At 43.5% G+C, this 20,714-nt stretch overlaps 1 protein-coding gene across 2 annotated transcripts; it reads right to left on the bottom strand.

Moving 5' to 3' along the window:
* Nucleotides 1-2,237: 2,237 nt before the first annotated feature.
* dcaf8 (DDB1 and CUL4 associated factor 8) lies at nucleotides 2,238-20,468 on the bottom strand. 2 transcript variants are annotated; one of them, XM_083781603.1, is made up of 13 exons: nucleotides 20,139-20,468; nucleotides 17,233-17,306; nucleotides 16,986-17,102; nucleotides 14,927-15,573; nucleotides 14,175-14,315; nucleotides 13,215-13,309; nucleotides 12,603-12,713; nucleotides 11,258-11,388; nucleotides 10,468-10,575; nucleotides 9,526-9,656; nucleotides 9,279-9,398; nucleotides 7,605-7,721; nucleotides 2,238-5,689 (listed from the first exon to the last, which is right to left on the bottom strand). In XM_083781603.1, exons 2-13 carry the CDS (start codon nucleotides 17,267-17,269, stop codon nucleotides 5,582-5,584), a joined length of 1,863 nt encoding a protein of 620 aa, XP_083637729.1. In that variant the 5' UTR covers nucleotides 17,270-17,306; nucleotides 20,139-20,468; the 3' UTR covers nucleotides 2,238-5,581. The 2 variants fall into 2 exon arrangements, with proteins under 2 accessions (XP_083637729.1, XP_083637728.1); XM_083781602.1 differs by having other exon boundaries at nucleotides 14,927-15,585; nucleotides 20,139-20,467.
* Between the last annotated feature and the right edge of the window lie 246 nt (nucleotides 20,469-20,714).

The following is a 20,714-nucleotide window of genomic DNA, read 5'->3' as shown; positions in this document are numbered from 1 at the left end:
TAGTGCTAGTGTGGTGGGAAATGGCGCAGTGTTCACAGGGTGCTGCTGCCTCCAGTGGTGGAGGTAGGCAGTAAGAGCTTAGGGTAAAAGTAATGTAGAAATACTACTAGTCTGTTACAAGTTGTACAGACCTTAGAGTACCGTATATACAAACCCGGAATTAAACATTTACTCGAGTAAAAACACAAAATATTGGTATACAAATGTACTTAAAGTACCGAAAGTAGAAAGTACTCATAGCTGATCTAGCTTCGAGATCGACTATTTTCAAATGGCTGAAGTGGTATTTTGATTGATTGATTGATTGATTGATTGATTGATTGATTGATTGATTGATTGATTGATTGATTGAATGAAAGATTTATTAACAGATTGGATTACAGTAGCCTACATTTCAAGCACAACTCAATACAAAACTGTTAAACTGTACTGACACCATAAAGCATTATAGTCCACTTGCCAGAATGTGAACCTGGACAATACAAGTGGACATATTGAGTACACCAAAGTTTGAAATGTTAGAAATGTCCCCCTGCAGCATGTAGAAACTGCCCGATGCTAACTTGCATATTATGTTGAGCAATTTTCATAATTGGCATAATGTGACCTATAGAAGGCAAAAATAAATAAATCAAAATGTCATGCTTTATGTAGCTGTGACATGTCAAACTAGGGGTTTTTCATGATGCCGAATCCATTCCAAACATTAGTTTTGCACAAAAACACTCCTTGGGTTAAACACGGCCATAGCAGTCATCACAAATGTGATGATGTCAACACATTTGGGCTATGGCTATGGCTGTTTTTGAAGGAGTCCAATGATTCGCATGTCTTAATGACTGTTGGTAGGGTGTTCCAATTTTGGTGGCATAGGAGCGAAAATAATGTAGTCCTGTAGAATCTGGGTTGCACATGGTTTGTTGAACTCCCTCTGGTTTTATGGGTGTGGACTTCGTTGACATTAAAGTATTTAGACATGGGTATCTTGGTGGTGTATCAAATCTTGTGGACCAGACCCATTGCAAGATGCTGCAGGCCTACTCTGTCGTCAACCCTAAGCCATTCCAGCCAATCGTGGCAGGGGTGAGGTGGGTTCGGGGAGTGAGGCCAAGTAGTAGCCTGACTAGTTTGTTTAGGGAAGTCTGGAGCCTTGTTTTAAGGACCAGTGTTCCTTTCACCTCCACCATCTGTTCTCTCCCCTCCAGGTAGGATTGCATCAAGCTCAATGCTATCAATACCAATTGCTTTTAGCTTGTTAACCAGTATGAAGTGGTTCACGCCTTCACAGTGTCAAAAGCCTTTTGGAGGTCCAGCTTGACCATGCATTCATCCATGGTTTCATCAAGTAAACAGATGAAAACCATGACGTAAGTCTGGGTTTGCAAATTAGCCTGGTTAAATACAGTGTTTAAACCACCCGAAATGACTTTGGTTTGTGTCTGACCCGCAAAAGGCTTTATATTTTCGATTAATTGAATACACACAGGATCCCAATGGAATAAGCCATAGTACTTTCCTGGGTTTATCCTTTTAGCACACATACACACACACACACGCCCCATCACGGACGATGAGACAGCCTACAGCCCTACACTCTGCAGGAGAGAAGTGGAGAACAGACCCTGGCTCTCAACGTTGACAAAACCAAAGAGAGCTAATCATCGACTATAAGGGGTTAGCCTACCTGTACACAAGATGTAATAATAAAGCACAACCTTTGGACACACACACACACACACACACACACACACACAGTCAGTCACACACACTTCAATTCTGAGAATTTACATGGTTTAGAAATACACAAAAGTAATTGCAGTGTCGATCCTGGTATCGACATGAGAAGAGAATGGTTTAAAATTAAGTAAACATCCATAACCTTGTATGTCTGTAAACTGGCAATTTATATGCACAGACAGAAAACATGACAATAAAATATATTGATATATTGTGATCTCTATCTGATACATACATATTTTTGCCAAATTTCCCAAGACAGCCCAATTCATACTTTGAAAATGTTCAATGTCAGACACTTGTTCTTAACTAAATCAGGCTCAAGTACAGTACATCACAATTCATCATTTGAGAAAAGGACTTTAGTCTGAGTTTTCAGTCAGATGCAAATCCCTATTTTCAGAGTCCTTCAGCAATTACTTATGTCTGGAACGATATTTTGTTTAAGCATAGTTGCCTAATAATATAGGGTCGAACTCTAATAATGACTACACAAAGAGCACTGTCTTTTTGTTTATTGCACAAATCGTACATGTCCAACTGAACTGGTAGAACACAATATCAGGCAGTGGTGGAGAAAGAAAATTGATCAAAAGCCTTAATATGTAATGTATACAATACAAGAACAAAAAACAAATAAGACAGTCTGTAGGAAAATCTGGATATGAATGTCTGGTTATCCAACAGATAAATATTTAAAAAGTGTAATTTTGTGTCTTTACATGATGGATCCAAAACTAGGCTATTTATGATCAAACCGACTGCTTTCCTGTTCTTAATGTAGTCTGTAAAGGGAAAACTAAACAATGTCTCAAAGTCAACTGTTCCCCCCCCCCCCCCCCCTCTTCATTTTCAAAAGTACTTTTTCCTTATACAGTATAGAATATAAACCTCTGGATCAATACCAATCAAACATTTCTTTTTTTCTTTTGGAAGTCAAACAGTTTCTAACAAACTTTTTTTTTTCCTTTCTCTTTACATTTTTAATATATATTTATATATGTACATATAAATTCAACTAACTAGAGTTCTCATAGAAAATGAGAAAAGCTGGGGCTCTATCGCTCTCACACAAAACGAATGCCTGGCAAGCATACTGACCCCCCCCCGTTGATACAAGAGAAGTGCAAGATACCCCTCATCTCAAGTGGTATGTGGAACCTCTCAGATACTAGACCTGGGTCAAAAGTATTTCCTGGGAATGGTTAACAACTTCAACACTAGTCTTCTTGCATAGCTAGACAATCGTAGAGCTCCACCTTCTGATATGTCTGGTGATTGACATCAAAATATATCTGGGCATAACGGCTACAAGAATGGCATCTAACAATCCTCTGTCTACTGCTTTGAAAACCAATCTTTGCACTGGCTCTGCAATGCAGTAATTTTTTTATTTCCAAAATGTTTGAGCCAGAAAATGTTACCAGATGTATCAGCACATGGAGATCTGATTGTCTGGCTATGTGAGACTACTTACACTCCATTTTATACTTAATTGTACAACAGTGACAAATAGCCATAATTTAGACCTGGGACATTGGTGAAAGCAATATACTATCTGGGTAGAATAGAAAACAGCCAGCCTGTGTCCCCACTTCCTAAGGAAAGCAGTTGAGAAACACAGTGTGAACAAATTGAATACATTTGTCCAATAAACGAAAACCCAGCTAGCAATCTCAACTCACTCAAGTGGCTCTTTAGGCAGTGTTTCAAGTACAAATTGACCCAGGTCTGTTTCACTTGTATTCGACAAAAAGGTGGCCCAGCTTCTGAGAAAGCCCACAGTTCCCAGACAGTCCCTATATGCACATTATTAAATTAATATACTGTCTGGTTATAACTTCAGTCAGCTTCATGAATTCTCATGTCCACAATCCGGGGAATGAGGAGAGGGTTTCTTGTCCAGGACTGGTGTGAGAAAGCGGAAGAGGGGTGCTGGTGGAAGCAAAGTGGAAGTTTCTCTCTTCCTTCTCTCGGCTTGGCGCTCAGACACGCCTGCTAAGTGCAAAAAGACCCCCCCCCCCACTCAAATAAAACAAAAGCAGAAAAAAAATATATATATATCTTACAGGATGAATACCTGTATGACCTGAAATGAACACACTTTTAATTAACCAGGGGAAGCATTCCAATGAAGCGGTAAGTGCAAGCAACTGACATTAACAAAGACATTAATTATTCACTCATTCCCCCTTTGGTACACAGTACACAAGTGCACATTTTTGTTGTCGTCTCAAACCAAAAAACATCCCTGATTACAAGTGCACCCAGTTGTGCAGGAAAAGGCTAATGGAGGGGATGGTGTAGTTTCTGAGGAGTCTGAGGGGGAGAGACGGCACGTGGAAACCTAGTAGTCATATGAGTGAGCAAAAACACAAGACTCTAGTATCTAAAAGCCCTGTTAGCAGTCCCTAGAGTCTGTATTGCTCCTTACACCCAACTCGCTAAATGACAAGCCATGGGGGGGCCACCAACATCTGTAGGGTGCATCCTTTGATATTTTGGCCTCAAGGAGGCGCATGGAGGATCATAGCATGTGGGGTCGCTCATCTAGTTTGGGTTAACCTCCCAGAGAGCATGAAAGCACTCAACAAGTTTCACAGCAATCTTCCCATTGGATTTTGATGCAATTAATACCTTATCTTTTCTTTGTTACCTGTCCCATTAGATTCTGAGATAACTTGTTTGCAAGTGGAAAGCTTGGCAAAGAGGAATGCCATGAGGTCACCAAAATCCTTAGGCTTTCACTGGGGTTCATGGGAGGTACACAGCCAACCCCATGGCAATCCAATATGTTGTTTGGGACCAAAGTGGTGAAGAAACCGACAGAGCGACACAGCCATACTGAGAGCATCTGCTGCTAAGCAGGAGTGACACAGCCATCCTGAGAGCATCTGCTGCTAAGCAGGACTAAAAGACAAATAATGGACACAACCAAGGTACTTGCACACTGCTCAATTCTGGCCATTATATACATCCATTACATGTGACAGTGTGACAGTCGCCAGACTGCGTACGTTGAATTGAGCCTACCTCTCTCATTCTGACGATACTACAACCAACATCAGCCAAAGTATTATCATTCAGTGACGATGTCACACTAATCGATGCCAAACGCTCATGACATTTTCTCCACCCACTGTTATGCTACGATATGAACATTTTATGTTGGACAAGAGGGCCAATATCGTACAGTGTGTAGTCAGTCACCCTTACTGAGGTTTGGTGTTGAAACAGGGAGGTGTAAGGGGAAAAAGTGAGGTGTAAGGGGAAAGGAGTGGGTACAATCAGGCTTAAGCCCTCCTGCTAAACCCTTCTTATATAAATAGACTACGCTACAAAGGGGAGAGAATGGTGACGTGCTATAAGGGAAGGAGAAGGATGGAGCTTGGATGCTGGTGTTCTATAGCTTACTAAAGGGTGCTCAATGTGGAGGCGTTTTGCCGTTCACTCACTCTCTCTCTCTCTCTCTCTCTCTCTCCCTCTCTCTCTCTCTCTCTCTCTCTCTCACACACACACACACACACACAACCACACACACACACAACCACACAACCAGGGGACCTCCAAGTGGTTTATAGGGACATAAGCGCACATCAGAACTTTCTTCATACAATAGTCAAAAATCAGGACACTGGAAGGGCGTATGTCTAGTCCCCCATTTGTACACTGTTGTCTCGTGGGAAAACCAGGTTTTAAGCATCTCGGTCACTCTCCCTATGAGTAAAATGTATTTGTACATTGATGTGTGCCTTGTGTGTGCCAGTGTGTCAATCATGCTTGCCTATGTGCATCAATTCTAGAACAATAAAGTGTGTGTGTGTTGTTTGTATGCATGTATGGCTCAGGAGGACATGCACTGGACGTGGTCCGGCGCTCCTTCCTCTTCGTCAGAGGAGTCTGGAGAGCTCCAGGACTCATCCGTGTCACCTTCCCCACCCTCACGACGAGTCTGTGGACACAGAGTTTTTGTCATAATTAAAAAAATAAATCATATCAACAAATCGACACGAAAAGGCACCATCAACCATCAAGCACATAATTGCAACATCTCTGGTTTGATTCCGGTCAGAAAATTGTGTTATATGGTTTCCTGTGTCTCTACACTCACATAAAGCCTGATATCAATGACAATGATCAATTTGATCATTGTCTCCACCAGGCCGAAGGCATGTGGGGAGAGTATGTTTTGCACTCCGTCCGTCCGTTTGTGTGTCCGTCCGTGTGTCCGTGAACAGCTAATCTCGGCCACCGTTAACCCGGTCGATGCCATATTTTGCACACACACTCCCTGGATGCCAACGATGAACCTCTGCCCCAAACTTTCCAGAACGGCCTGTTATAGCGCCACCAGGAGGCCGCTTTGTGCAAAACAACCCGGTCGATGCCAAATTTTGCACACACACTCCCTGGATGCCAACGATGAACCTCTGCCCCAAACCTTCCAGAACGGCCTGTTATAGCGCCACCAGGAGGCCGCTTTGTGCAAAACAAGTTTTTGCACAGTACACCTACAGATTTTGTCCAAACATCACGCAAATTGGTACACAGTCTCTCTAGAGCCATTCAACGAAACGGGTCTTTCAGATTTATCAGACTCCATCCTGATTGGTTAAGATTGGCTTCCAAAGTTCACAGGAGTGCTCAGTTTCAAACAAAATGCTGCAAATCATGAACACATCGCGTGATTTCCGTGAAATTGTGCACCCACATTCCCACTAGGCCGAGGACGAAATGCCACATGAACAATTTCAACTCAGCCTCAAGGTGGCGCTATAACTGGCCCAAAAGTGTTTTTACCTCTAACTGCACGGATCTGTGGATAACCTGGTGGAGACCTGTGCCCGGAAGGGCACTTTTTCTAGTTATCAACTATTCCCAGTATTAATATTGGCGGATGCCTCGTCAGTGCACTTACAGTATGGGTACGTTTCAGGCCGGCCATCTAGAAAGTGGACAAATTAAGCCTATTAATCAGCTAATGATGATCCCCTTACACTGGTTTGACAATGATGTCAAACCAGATTGGCCACTTGGTCTTTGGCATTGCCATATTTTTTAGGGCAAACTGCGAGTGCAGCAAGGCTGTCAAATAAAACAATTTTTTGTCCATGTCAATAACGAGTTGAACTTAACTCTTTGAATACTGAGAACGAGATAAACTTACCCTTGCACAGGTAGCCTTGCCCGAGAGAATGAGATTTTATTTATTGTGGTTTATCCAGGATTTATAATTTAAATAGCATTTTTAGCTAACGACCGATCGTGTCCACCTAAAAACGACCAAAATCCCCTCGTGCACGCACGCACACACACCGTATTTATTTGCATTATGGCTTATAATATTTTCGGGGCTTGATTAGAGCTTAATTTGACTTAGATATGCCAAAAACTATGATTGCACGGACCATTCACTTCCGCGACATACTAAATCCAACACGGGTTGTGCTTATAACCACGCCCCCAAGTTAAGTTTACTGATGGTAGGGTTAGGTGTAGTTTTACTGAGGTTAGGTTTAGGCTGCCAATCGCAGCGACTGGCCAATCACAGAGCGTCCTTGAACAACCCGTGTTTCAATCGTGCCATTATACTCCCCCTATGCACAACGATTGTTTTAATTCAAAGTGGTATAGCTATTCTGTGAAATGTTTATTGTTATTCCGTGTATATACAAGCTCCAAGCGTCCACAGCGCATGAGCTTACAGATCTTGGAATTTTCTGTGCACGCACTCACCATTCACGCACTCACTCAGTTGACTTCCTTGTTGTTAAGCATCCTGCCCTGGATGCCATATTTCAAATATTGACACAATGTCCACAGAACTGTTTTCACAAACCAAAATGTACAGTGTCCTGGAAGCCTACCCTCTGGGGCCGCCTGTTCCTCATGTGTCTCATCAGGAACCACAGGAGCTGGGTGTCGTACTGGTCGCCATGACGCACACTGTCATCATCACGCTCACGCTTGTTCTTCTTCATCACCTTGGCAACCAGAGAAACATCAACAAAAACAACTGTGAGGTCACACAACAATGTTTCTCTGCTTCTCAGACTGCTGTGGCATTGTCTAATCCAGGGGTTGTCAATGTTTTTGGCTGAGGCCCCCCGGAAATGCTTTGACCATGTCTCGTGACCCCTGCCTCCCCATCCCCAATACAAATTGACCGTTACAATAACCTTAATAATAGAGAAAATAAATACTGAAACCAGATATAATCATTAAGGAAAGTTTATGCATACACTATGTGTACTATGTAAACTCTTCATTTTTTCCAGCCATTCCAAAAAGCATATAATAATAATAATAACTAGAACGGCACTACTAGAGTGCCTACTAGCTTGCGCGTTGCACACGAGCACGCAAGTAATGTCGACCACTACAGACTTTCAAATCTCAGCCTCTCTGTGAAATATTGGTTTCAATATTGAGTTATTAGGTTTAACATTTTAAAACGATTGATCGGTTACGTAATCAACAACAGGAACTACAAAGCATAACAAGCAATGATGTAATTAATACAGGTGAGTGACGGGATATAACTGGCTTTCGATGGTGACGTAATAAAGGTAGGTTTCAGATTACATATATGTATAGAGGCATTACCTTATGTATATGTAATTTACAAGTTGATCATTTGTAAGTTAATAAGTAGTATACTGTGGTTCTAATAATCAGCTTCACAAGGCTGCTCACTTATGGGAGTTTGCGCCTCCTGGCGTGAAGTAACACAGAAGCATTTACTATAAACTCACAGACCATAATTGGCTGGGACTTTAAGATGTAAGAACGTTGAACCCCGCCCGCACAGCGCAGCGAAGTCTCCCGATTACGGATTATTATCTGATTTATTTCCATAAGGACGAGAAAGCTTCTCGGTACCGCGGAAACTACTTTTCCCAGAGGCTTCAAGAAGAAGAAAGACGGTGAGTCCGCTTTCTTTACTAGGTTAATTGGGGTACAGGGTATAACTGGCTTGAGAGTGACGTATTGAAGATACGTACCAATGCCAGGGTATAACTGGCTCTCGATGGTGACGTAATAAAGATATGTTTCAGTCCCGGGTGGATTAAAGGTATTGCCTCTACAGTATGTATACATGCATGTAATCTGAAACCTACCTTTATTATATACCCTGGCATTGGTACATATCTTCATTACGTCACTCTAAAATCATGCAGCCACGGCATACGCATCGGAGGACCGGACAAACAACTTTACTTACTTATTTTTGAAGGGCGCTAGCCCCTCCTATATACAGCTATATTGTAGATTCTGTCTTAACACAAACATTAAATGCCATTGACAATAATAATTTATGTCATGTGTGTCTGACTGAGCAAATCGGCTGTCGGTATGTTGGTGGAAACCCTTGGCCAATAAGGGACCACTATTCTTGGGGACGTAACTAAGGTATGTTTCAAGGTTGGTATAAGGTCAATAATTGATTAGAGCGCCCCTCACTTCACACAGGTGTGATTTTATATATTTATAGAGGGATAGATAGATAAAAAAGTGTGTACTAGATATGAAATGGTTACCTCTTTTAGGCCCTTGAGTCCTGTGGCGTTCTCAGCAGTAGGGGCCCACAGTTTGACATCATGATCAAGGCCGCTGGTGGCCATACCGGGCAGGTGGGGGTGGGGCTCCAGACAGTTCACCTGCACAGAGAGATAAGGACCGAGGTGAGCAACCCCAAGAAGCATCACACCGGTGTGTCACCTACATTAGCCCATTATTAAGACCTTCTAAATCAGTAGTTCTCAAACCTGGTTTGCTCGTACTTACCACTCCGCCTCTGTCCCCCTCCATGAACTGGACGATGCGGGCAGAGTTTTTGTCCCACAGGTAGATGTGTCCACAGTCGCTGCCACTGACCACAAACTCACTGCTCGGACCGTAGAAGTTAACTCCCTTCACTGTGTGAGGGAGGAGGCGGGATAGTGGGTGATGTTTATTTGAAACACCATGACATTTTTAACACAAGCCAAATGGTGATTTTTGGAGTACAAAAGTTTGTCAAGTGTAAACAACAAGATCACAGCTGCAACGCAGCTATTGCCCGGAGGTTCGTTTCTTTTGACAAAGAAATGTTTGGTGCATAATTACAAACATTTACCATTGTAGGGATTCATAGGGATAGCAGCAGCATCAGATGCTGGCTATTGGTAAATGCTTGTGTGAGGCAAGATGATAAATTAACACCAGTCAAATCCTGGTATGCTTTTACTGGCTGAGCCTGGCAGCTGAATAGAGGGTATGCATGCGACATCCTCAAACTGAAGTTATGGTTCTGGAACGCCTACTGAGTGGCAACAAAATACTTTCTGGCCTTGACAGCCCATGAATCCAAAAAGTCCTATCTGATTGCACGAAACAACGTTAAACTCACTTTGTCACTCACTTTATGCATGCACTATAATATGGAAGGTCCAAGTCACTGTGGCCTAGCAACGTGAAAAATCTATGATGGGAACCTTCCATAACGTGAACATTTCTGATGGATTTGTGTTTACATTTTCATAGGGCTTGGACTTTAACCGATTAATGAATTACAGAAAAAATAACGCTTGGTTTTTGCACCACTGAACCTCTCACTTGATGAGTTTCAGGCATACCGATCATACCGGTACACCAACCAATAGACCTACCAACCAAGGGGTACAATATTGAAAGGGTTTTGGTGAATGTTATTTTTCCCTGTTAATTTGACTGTTCATTCCTCTGTACCTGTGGCATTGTTGCGATGTCCCTTGTATCTCCTGATGTAGTCGGCTCCGTCACTGTGGCTGGAGTCAAACAAGTAGATGTCCTCGTCGTTGTAACTGGTCAGGAGCTCTGAACAGATGGAATCCAACAGATACATCAGCTTTTTATCATGAGCCACGCTCAGCTTCATGTCATCATCAAGTACTGTATGTAAGTAATATGGTCAACGACGACAAGTCTGCCTACAGGGACGAGGTCAGATCAATGGCACTCTGATGTCAGGAGAATAAACCTAGCTCTCAAGACCAAGGAGGCCAGCTGGCCGAATTCCATCAGAAAGCAGCAGACGAAGACGAAGCAGCGTTTAAAAGACGTGCAATTCACACTGTACCAAAAAACTAAATCAAAGACCATTGCTCAAAATGTCTACGAACTACAACAGATAGGTCTTGCCAATTTAAAGGAAAACAGACAGCTAGTGATGTGAGAAACATTTGAAGTTGATTAGGGAACGACTACAGACTGTTTCGTTATTTACTTTTTACAGATCATTTTGTCATTAATTGCTTTATTTGGACAGCAAAGAGAGATAGAAAAGCAAAGGCAGAATGGATGGTTGCCATGCAACAAAGTTCTCCAGACAGAATCAAACCAGTGACAATGAAATTACATGGGTGACGCACCAACCAGTCATCTCCCAACTCCCAAGTGCACCACCACAACTATACAATCCTGAAGTGTCACTTTAAAAGCAAAAAGCTGGGAAAGCTATGAGTCAGGGTGCGCATGCAGGGAGGGAACATAGTTTTACCTGTGCCATCGTGGCTGTAGACCAAGCATGTGATGTTGGTTTTGGACTCACTGGCCACCAGGTGAGATGGACAGAACTTTTTCAGCACCCCGTTGTTTTCGTTCTCATTAATCTTCCTCTGATCATAGATCCTAGATAGTGTGAAGAAGAAAGGCCAAAAATGGGAATGGTTCTCAACCTTTTCAGGCCATGACCCTGCGGCGTCATGCAAATAAGCATATTTGAACTGGGGACACCATCCTCATATGCACTTGGAATAGGAGTTGAGGCGAATGACTCCATTTTCATTTCCACAATTGTGTAAATATTGTGTAAATACCCTATCTACAAGCGCAACGCCTCACAAAGCGAGATGTTTTGAGCTTGTAGATCAGCTATTTACAAAGATTATATCATTTGACAATTGGCCAATGTTTGACCAGTTCTTATAGTATAGTAGTTTGTTGATGACTTATTTTTTCTTTTTTTTAATATATATATATAATTTTTATCCCACGATTTTGTAACCCATTTTTCACCCATGTGTCAATTATCTAATGTGATCCTGGGCTCTACACACCCTCCGCGAACCTAGTCCCCATATATGGGGGACACGGGGAGAGCAACGGACTTGAACTCATGCTTCTTTCATGCCTGAGTGTCCAAGTTGCTCCTTTACACCTGACAGGGGGAGTTTCCCTGGTTGGACGTAGCGCGTGGAAGGAACACGTTATTCCAACCAGTTCCTTTCCCCTCCATCAGGCGCCCCGGCTGGCCAGGGGGAGGCAGTTTAGAGACCAGGATTACTGCATGTTTTTTGTGAGGGTACCTACCCTAGGGGACACGGGGAGAACATGCAAACTCCACACAGAAAGGCCCTTTTGCCAACCCCGCCTCGGGTATGGGCACAGATGACACGGAGGAGGAAACACGCTGCCAGCACCCACAGCGACCCGAGCGGGAATCGAACCCAGGACCTTCTAGCTGTGAGGCGACAGCACTACCAAGTGTGCCACCGTGCCCCCTGTTGATGACTTTTGATGCAGTAATGGTCTTAACATTTTCTTTCTTTCTGAGTATTAAAAGTCCTTCAATTGTCACTTCACTGTCATCTGGGGACCCCCACAGGTTAAGAACCTGATTGGTGTAGTCAGTGTGTCTATCCGTGGCAGAATTCGCAAAGCACTGAACCCGATCAGCGCCACATTTCTTGTGCATGCTGCGAATAAGGCTATTTAATTTGCTTTGCATATAGCTTGTCATATAAGTCAAAATGTCCGATTTGGATCAATTCAGCTTTGAACTTGTAATTAATCATCAGTCACCACCATCATCACCTCCAGGTCATGTCATCCTTAGGTCTCACCTGACATACTGATCTCTCCCGCCGACAGCAAAGTGGTGCGTGTTGGCTGGGTTCACGAAGATGGTGTACAGCCCAACTTTCTTGTCTCCCTCCTTCACCACCACCAGTTTACTGTCACATACGGGGAGAGGGACACAATGGAATGGAGCAAAGCGGGTTTTAGGTGATACGGTCATATGAATATAAGTTACATACATGTAGCAAGAGTTTGTATGTGTCTGTGATGGTGTACATTTACAGAAGTACTGTATTTAAATGTTTAACACAGTATTGGTTACTGGAAAAGGTTCCGATATGACATAGGTAGCGTACTTCATTTAGTGCAGGCCGTACATTTTTTTTAAATGTACTCTTATTTGTTGTGTCTTGAATATGTGTTTATTTATTTTACATGACTGTCGCTTAGGTGTAATGTTGCATGAATCAGGACCACCATGACAATTAGACTAGTCCTGGACTTTGATTCATTGTTATAGCAAACCTTGATTCACAGTCACTACTTATAAACGAAATGGTGAAATACAAGTGTCACCTTGAACTCTAAATAAAACCCTCTGTCTGAATCAAAAACGAAAGCCATGGTGTGTGTGTGTGTGTGTGGAGATCACTCACTTGGCCGCTCTGTCTAGACGCAGGTCAATACCAAATACCACAGCATCTTCTCCAGCCGACAGAAAGGAGCAGGGCGAATCTGGCTCCAAGGCCAGCTAGCGGGCAACACACACACACACACACACACACACACACACACACACACACAAGTCAGTCAATGTTGTAGAACAACTCTACCCCACACACAAATACGCACACACCCACCAAGCTGAGACACTGAATACATGGGTAATACAAACAAATAAGAAAGAGGCAATCCAAACAAAACAAAAGCCAGACCTTCTGTCACAGGAGAGAAGTTTTGGTTTAGCAGCGATTAGTCTGATTAACCACTTACACTTTGTCGGACAAATAATAATACATGTCACAAGCTCTTGCGAGCTTGTAGTATTTTGTGGGAAAAACGTTGCCAATGCCAGAATAAATGATTATTTAATTAACCCAGAGCACGTACCCCAGGTACGTACATATACGTACGTCGACGATAGGTGGCGTCATATACCAAGTCTGTATATATACTAGAGTTCTCAATTTCTGCCCGAACCCGACCCTACCCGACCCGGCCTGGGTCCAGGCGGACCTAGAAGAGCAGCTGTCCAGGAGAGCAAAATAGCGCACCTTAAAAAATGCTCTAGAATAGGAGTGGATAGGAGTCGATTTTTAGCAATCACATGATTTCCTGGTTCCATATATGGCTGAGGGATAAACTGAGGGATAGACTCATAGTGTAGCGAATAGTGCAAACCACTGAAGACACAATATGGCGAGAAATCTCGTCATACCTCGCAGTGTGAACACTGAGAAATCTTAGTGTTCACACCTTTGGCAGACAATGAGTTAAAATGAGTTAAGATTTAAGATTAAAAAAACTACCCCCAAATCAATTTTATTCAAATCCATTAAAAAAAGTACTAAATCGTTTATTTTGATTAACTGTTGCAGCTCTATTGTAGTTATTACCTTGTGAGCTGCTCCTTTATGCTGTGCCACCCTCTTGGTAGTCTTGCAGCGCTGGGTGGCAGAGAGCTCAGCCACTCTGATTTGTCCGTCTCGAGCACACATGGCCAAGGTGGAGTCTCCACTGTGGGGCAGGAACTTAGCCTGAGGACAAAGGCAGAGCAAAAACAGAACGCCCGGATATCAGCGTCCAGTGCATGCTCTGGATTTTAAATGGCTTCATGGACATGAGCCAAGACAAATCTTTTGACTAATCACTCCTATCTCCTACAAAAATCGAAACATTTAAACAAGATTTATTCACCCTATCCTTGGGATGACATTTCTCATACAAGGACCATACCGGCATCAATACATGTCTATTCAGAGCTCCAGCCATATCACATATCACTTACATTTTCCATTATTTCATTTTAGAAGAAAAGAAAAATCCTACATTTTCTCCAAAGTAATAAATACATTACCGAACTTAGCAGAATAACTGAGTTTGCTGGCTAAAAACAAAACACCACGCAGTTAATAACTCATGACTACATAGTACATACATCTAAATTCTCTGCTCAGGGCCGTGATTTCAGTCTAGTAATTTACATAAACAACCTCCTAGGTACTCTTTCCCTCATATTCGTGCTTCCAACTTTATTGCCTACTATGCACTTTTTACTTGTCTTATTCTGTGCTGCTGTAACACAGAATGTCCCCCTTAGGGGACTAATACAGTATTAATCCCAACTGATCTCTTCTCACAAGCTCACCTGAAATACATTGCTCTTGTGTCCGCTATCGAACTCCAGCTCAGCGCGGCGGATGGCCCAGTCCCAGATGACCACACGCAGGTCGTCACTTCCCGAGGCGAGGCGCGTGCCCGAGGGGTTGAAGTGCAGGGTATTGACGCAACCTGTGTGCCTTTCCAGACGCCCCTGGAGCTCGAGACGCTGGACCAGGCCGCGTGCGCCACACACGCGTCTCACAAACTGGTACGAGTCCCTGCCGATCTCCCGGGAGCGCAGCGACGGCACGGCCCGCCAGCCGGGGCCACGCATGTCGCGGAGCTCCGCCCCCAGCCACGCCTCCATGGCCTGCTCGTCCTCTTCTTCCTCTTCCTCAGGATCATCTTCTTCCTCGTCATCGTCATCATCATCGTCGTTGTCGTCGTCCGAGCTGGAGGAGCGGTTGGCGCCGCCTCCTCTTCCACTGCCACCACCTGGGCGGTTCCGCTTTCTCGTGGCTCTCTTTCCTGCGTCTTTCTCTTTAGTCTTTCTCCCTCCCTCACTCTCCTTCTCAGCTTCCTCGGTCATGGAGTACATGCCGCTGCCGTCCATGCTGTCTGTGTCTTCTCCCTCGTCTCCGCCGGCCTCTGGCATAGGCTTGTCCCCCGACTCCTCATCTGCTTGTCTGGGAGCTGCAGCAGAGCCTTGACCAAACGGTTCAGGTGTGAAGAAAGCGTCAAAAGAAATTCAAGCTTTTTCATAAGAACATCATGTTACAGTATGCAACTAGATAAAGTGCCAATCGGCACAGGTCTCCACCAGGGCAGGTCAGGTTGTGGCCTCATGGTGGCGCTATAACAGGCTGTTGAGGAAGATTTGGGCCGGAGGTTGGTGTTGGAGGGATGCAGGTACAATGTTTTTGTTTTGCACAAAGCGGCCTCCTGGTGGCGCTATAACAGGCCGTTCTGGAAAGTTTGGGGCAGAGGTTGATCGTTGGCATCCAGGGAGTGTGTGTGCAAAATTTGGCATCGACCGGTTGTGTGTGTGTGTGTGTGTGTGCGTAGCGCGAGTGCATGACGCGACTTGGCTTGTTGTAGCGCCACCATCAGGCTGTTGAAAACTGTCAAGTGGCATTTCTTCCTTAGCCTAGTGGGAATATGCGTGCACAGTTTCATCGCAATCGGACGCTGCGTTGAGGAGTTGTGGCGATTTGTACAAAGCGGGCTACTCCTGAAAAGTGTAGGAGCCAATCGTGGCCAATCAGGATGGAATATGAGAAATAAAAAAAACCTGTCTTGATCACATGACTATGGAGATCATGTGTAGCGATTTGCGTGAAATTTGGATAAAATCTGAAGGAGTAATAATAGAAAATGTGTTTTACATATGTCGGCCTCCTGGTGGCGCTATAAAGAGCAGATGTGAAAAATTCCAGGCAAAGGTTTTTCCTTGGCCTCTAGGGAGTTGGCATACAAAGTTATCCACAGATCCGTGCAGTTAGAGGTAAAAACACTTTTGGGCCAGTTATAGCGCCACCTTGAGGCTGAGTTGAAATTGTTCATGTGTCATTTCGTCCTCGGCCTAGTGGGAATGTGGGTGCACAATGTCACGGAAATCACGCTATGTGTTCATGATTTGCAGCATTTTGTTTGAAACTGAGCACTCCTGTGAACTTTGGAAGCCAATGTTAACCAATCAGGATGGAGTCTGAGAAATCTGAAAGAGCCGTTTCGTTGAATAGCTCTAGAGAGACTGTGTACCAATTTGCGTGATGTTTGGACAAAATCTGTAGGTGTACTGTGCAAAAACTTGTTTTGCACAAAGCGGCCTCCTGGTGGCGCTATAACAGGCCGTTCTGGAAAGTTTGGGGCAGAGGTTCATCGTTGGCATCCAGGGAGTGTGTGTGCAAAATGTGGCATCGAGCGGGTTAACGGTGGCCGAGATTAGCTGTTCACGGACACACGGACGGACACACAAACGGACGGACGGACACACGGACGGACGGAGTGCAAAACATACTCTCCCCACATGCCTTCGGCCTGGTGGAGACAATTAATGAATTAGGTTACGTAGCCTACTCAAGTGCTCAGGAGAGTGAGGTCACCTGTTTCAGAGGAGGTCTCCGCTTGTCCCTCTTTGATTCCAGAGGAATCCCCCTCCACAATTCCGGAATCGCCCTCCGCCTGTCTGTCCTCTCCTGGATCTTGATCCTCTGCGCCACCTGGCACACACAGCCACACAAGCTTGCTAAACAATTAACTAGTACGTCATACAGTATAAAGGATCAAAGCTAGTTTGAACTGTTCACTGCATGTCCTGAAAATCAATAAGTTGCATGGCCAATCCTTTACCGTTAAGCACCGTGGATTTGCTGTCTGTGTCCGCCATCCCGTCTCTTTTATCCTACCTCTGCCCGAAGGAGAGCCTGTAGAGGACCAAATTCATGAGTGATAACAACTACCTCATTCTCATTATATTGCACTTATATTAACACTTTTTTTTGCCATGGAATCTTTCGGAATAAAGGCGCTAGAGTGGCCAGCAGATTTTACTCTGAAAAGCCCCACCTTCCATTTCCCCCAAATACCGGGAGGTATAATTTTCCATTACTACCTTGCGCTACCTCGTCTGATCTCTCTTTAGAAGCGTTATTATTCCAAACGAGATGCTTGATTAAGTCAGAAATGAGGACAGAACATTGCCGTTATGATCAAAACCATGGAGAGCAATGTAGATTGAGAGATAATAGACAGTTAACAAGACAGTGAACGGCTGTGAGCATGCATGAAACATGTTGTTAGACACCACTATTGGAAAAACGACTGATAAAGCCTAAAATGCTGATATCGGCCAGTATGCCAGCCTATGCATCAGAAACATGGACTCTATCACCATTTTCCAAACTCACCTCAAAACCCACCTGTTTAGGCAGGCCTATGACTGACCTATGCGTGACCTGTGTCTTCTGCTGCAAGCTGTGTTTTGTTCTGCTTTTAACTGTGTTTTTGTACTGTTGCACCTTGAGTGCCCTGAAAGGCGCCTTATAAATAAAATATTATTATTATTATGCCATTCTGAAACCATGTAGTTTATCACATGTCTGTACTCTGTCATTAATGTTTTTTATAATGGGATGAATCTAGAGTTGCAATACCCTCCATTGACTCCCCACTCATCCAATTTACGTTTGCGATCTGCTTGTATTAAACAACATTAAACTCACCAGTAGCTTGAATTATCCTCTTTCAATCTGTCGAGCTTTTGTTTCATAAAAATCCACCGTAGACATGTTATCAGCTACTTTCTGTCAAGAAATTCTCTGCAGGTGATTCTTTTTCTAAGTGTTGGAGTTTGGAAGCGCTCGTCGTAAATCACTGAACGGCCCCGCGTACCACCTGTTTAGAATTTGCACAGGAGGCAGGAGGCAGCAGCACGACCCGTTCATAAGAAATAATAAATAAATAAAAAATAACCTGCAGAGAATTTCTTGACAGAAAGTAGCTCATAACTGTCTACGACAGATTGTTATGAAACAAAAGCTTGGCAGATTGAAAGAGGATAATTCAAGCTTGGCATAGAGCTGCAATGTTGGTGAAATTGGATTAGCTGGGAGTCAATGGAGGGTATTGCAACATTAGATTCATCCCCTTATAAAAAGAATCTAGAGTTGCAAATTGCGGCTAGAGGATCACAATGGAAACAAGCAGACAGGCTTAATTCATCCTTTTAGCAGACCTTGTATTGTACTGTACTTCCCTGTGCTTGTCCATGCAGGCAAAGTTATCAATCAATCAAAACATGATATTTCATTTACAGTAATATTTTGAATGCTACTGTAAAATTACATTGTTTTACTAACTTGTAGCTGCACTGCATTATGAATGGATTTTTGAGGGGTGCTAGCCCCTCCTATAAACAGCTATAGAGTTTAATGTTTGTGTTGTCTGAACACAAACATTAAATGCCATTGACAATGAATGGAGAATTCACGTCATAATATCGGTGGGAAACCTTGGCCAATAAGGGACTACCATTCTTGATGATGATGATGTACGATGATTAGAGTGCTGCCCCTAACTTCACACAAGTGTTTAAAAAATCTATTCCATTTCCTATATCAGTGGCTCTCAAACCTTTTTTTTAATACCAAGGACCCAATGTACCTCTGAGAGTGTAAGGTAAGGGTCAATTTGGTTCCATGTGTACACTCTCAGTTTAATTTGGAACCCACTCAGGGAACCAGCTGAGGGTCCCTGGATCCCAGTTTGAGAACCACTGTCCTATGGACTGGTATCATATGATAATAGGGTCAAAATGAAAACAAGACGGCGTTTTTTCATTTCTGTTTAATAAACTATTCAATCAATCAATTGGTACTTTGTATCGACCGATACTTGTATCAGAATCAGTATCGGGAAGGAAAAACTGGTATCAGTAGTACATCTCTGAAATCAGTCACGGGCAGATGGCTATCAGACCCACCCATTTTATTTTCATAACTTAACTTTGTACTACTATCTTAATTAATCATAGTTCTATCTCTGCTCTTTAGCCTAACTGTTCTGTTTTTCTAGCTTAACTGTGGTCTGTGATGACACCTGAACTTCCCCAAGGGGTCAAATAAAGGTCCATCATCCATCTATAGCTAGTTGTTCCCCACATGACAGCAGGTGCACAACAAGAAAACTGAACACCATATGCTGCACGTCAAACTGGACATGACTAACTGCATGCATGCAGTGAGTCAACTAGTTACCTGATCAGCTCAGTGGCTGGCTGCACACCGAAAATAGCCGATCTACATCACAGATCTGCTATTTTACGGTGTGCGACACCCACGAAAAACCAAGTATACAGTTGAATGCAGACATAATCTCGCAGCAACAAATGACATAATAAGCAGCGTGTTAGCTCTCTCTCACACACAGGCCATTATCATGTCTGTCTGTTGCTTTTGTTTGGAGTTGCTGCATGTCTGGAGCTTTGTAAACAACAGTTGGTTCCTGAGTTTAAAGGGCTCGTTGTTGTCCGATATATTATAATCTATAGACGACGCAACAATTCCAAGTAACGACCGTGGGGAAACAACGCACAATTTAAACATGTCGTTGTCCACGGCTGCTAACTGACAGGCAGCTAAACTGACATTAACTGTCAACAACACGCAGCAGCACATACTATCCAGCGTTGGTTTGCAGCCACAGCTAGCATGCAATGTTGCATGCTAGGACGCCAGGCTAACATGTCGTTATATTACCTCTAGTCTGGTGGAAGGCCCGGCGTGGCGAGGAGGCGTTACTTTCCTTAATCTTTGTTGCAGATTTATTGTCTTCGCCCTTTAATGCTATACTTTAGCAGCTCGGCGGCTAAGTGCCTCGGCTGTTAGAGCTCTGCTGAAAAGCGCACGACGGCATGAGGAACAACGGGTACATAAATAAAGCGTCCTGGGAACACGCACACTTTTTTAATGGAGCAACAAGGTATAGCAGCGTTGGTGTCGTACTGAGAGACTGCTGCTGTGTTTACGTTTTGACCGTTCGGCTGGCGGCTGCTGCTTCTGCTTTTTTTCTCTTCTTCTGATCATTCCTTTTCCGGCGTGTGTGCTTTTATTTTTGGAAGTTGAAGCTTGCAGGTCCTGTCTACTAGTCTAGAGCGGTTACGGAAATGGACTCTGTTTACTATATGATTCAATACCTAAGGTTCATACATGAGTATGTATCCAGACCTTTTTTTTTTTTTTTTTTTTTTTTTTACAGTCTATGATCCAGACAACTATTCCACAATATACTAGAATGTAGATAGTATGACGGTGTGTTTTGGCAGCCAAAGAGAA

The sequence above is a fragment of the Protomyctophum parallelum genome (genome assembly GCF_964188405.1).
Source record: "Protomyctophum parallelum genome assembly, chromosome: 14".
NCBI classification, from domain to species: domain Eukaryota; kingdom Metazoa; phylum Chordata; class Actinopteri; order Myctophiformes; family Myctophidae; genus Protomyctophum; species Protomyctophum parallelum.
This window is presented reverse-complemented; position numbering and strand designations above follow the sequence as displayed.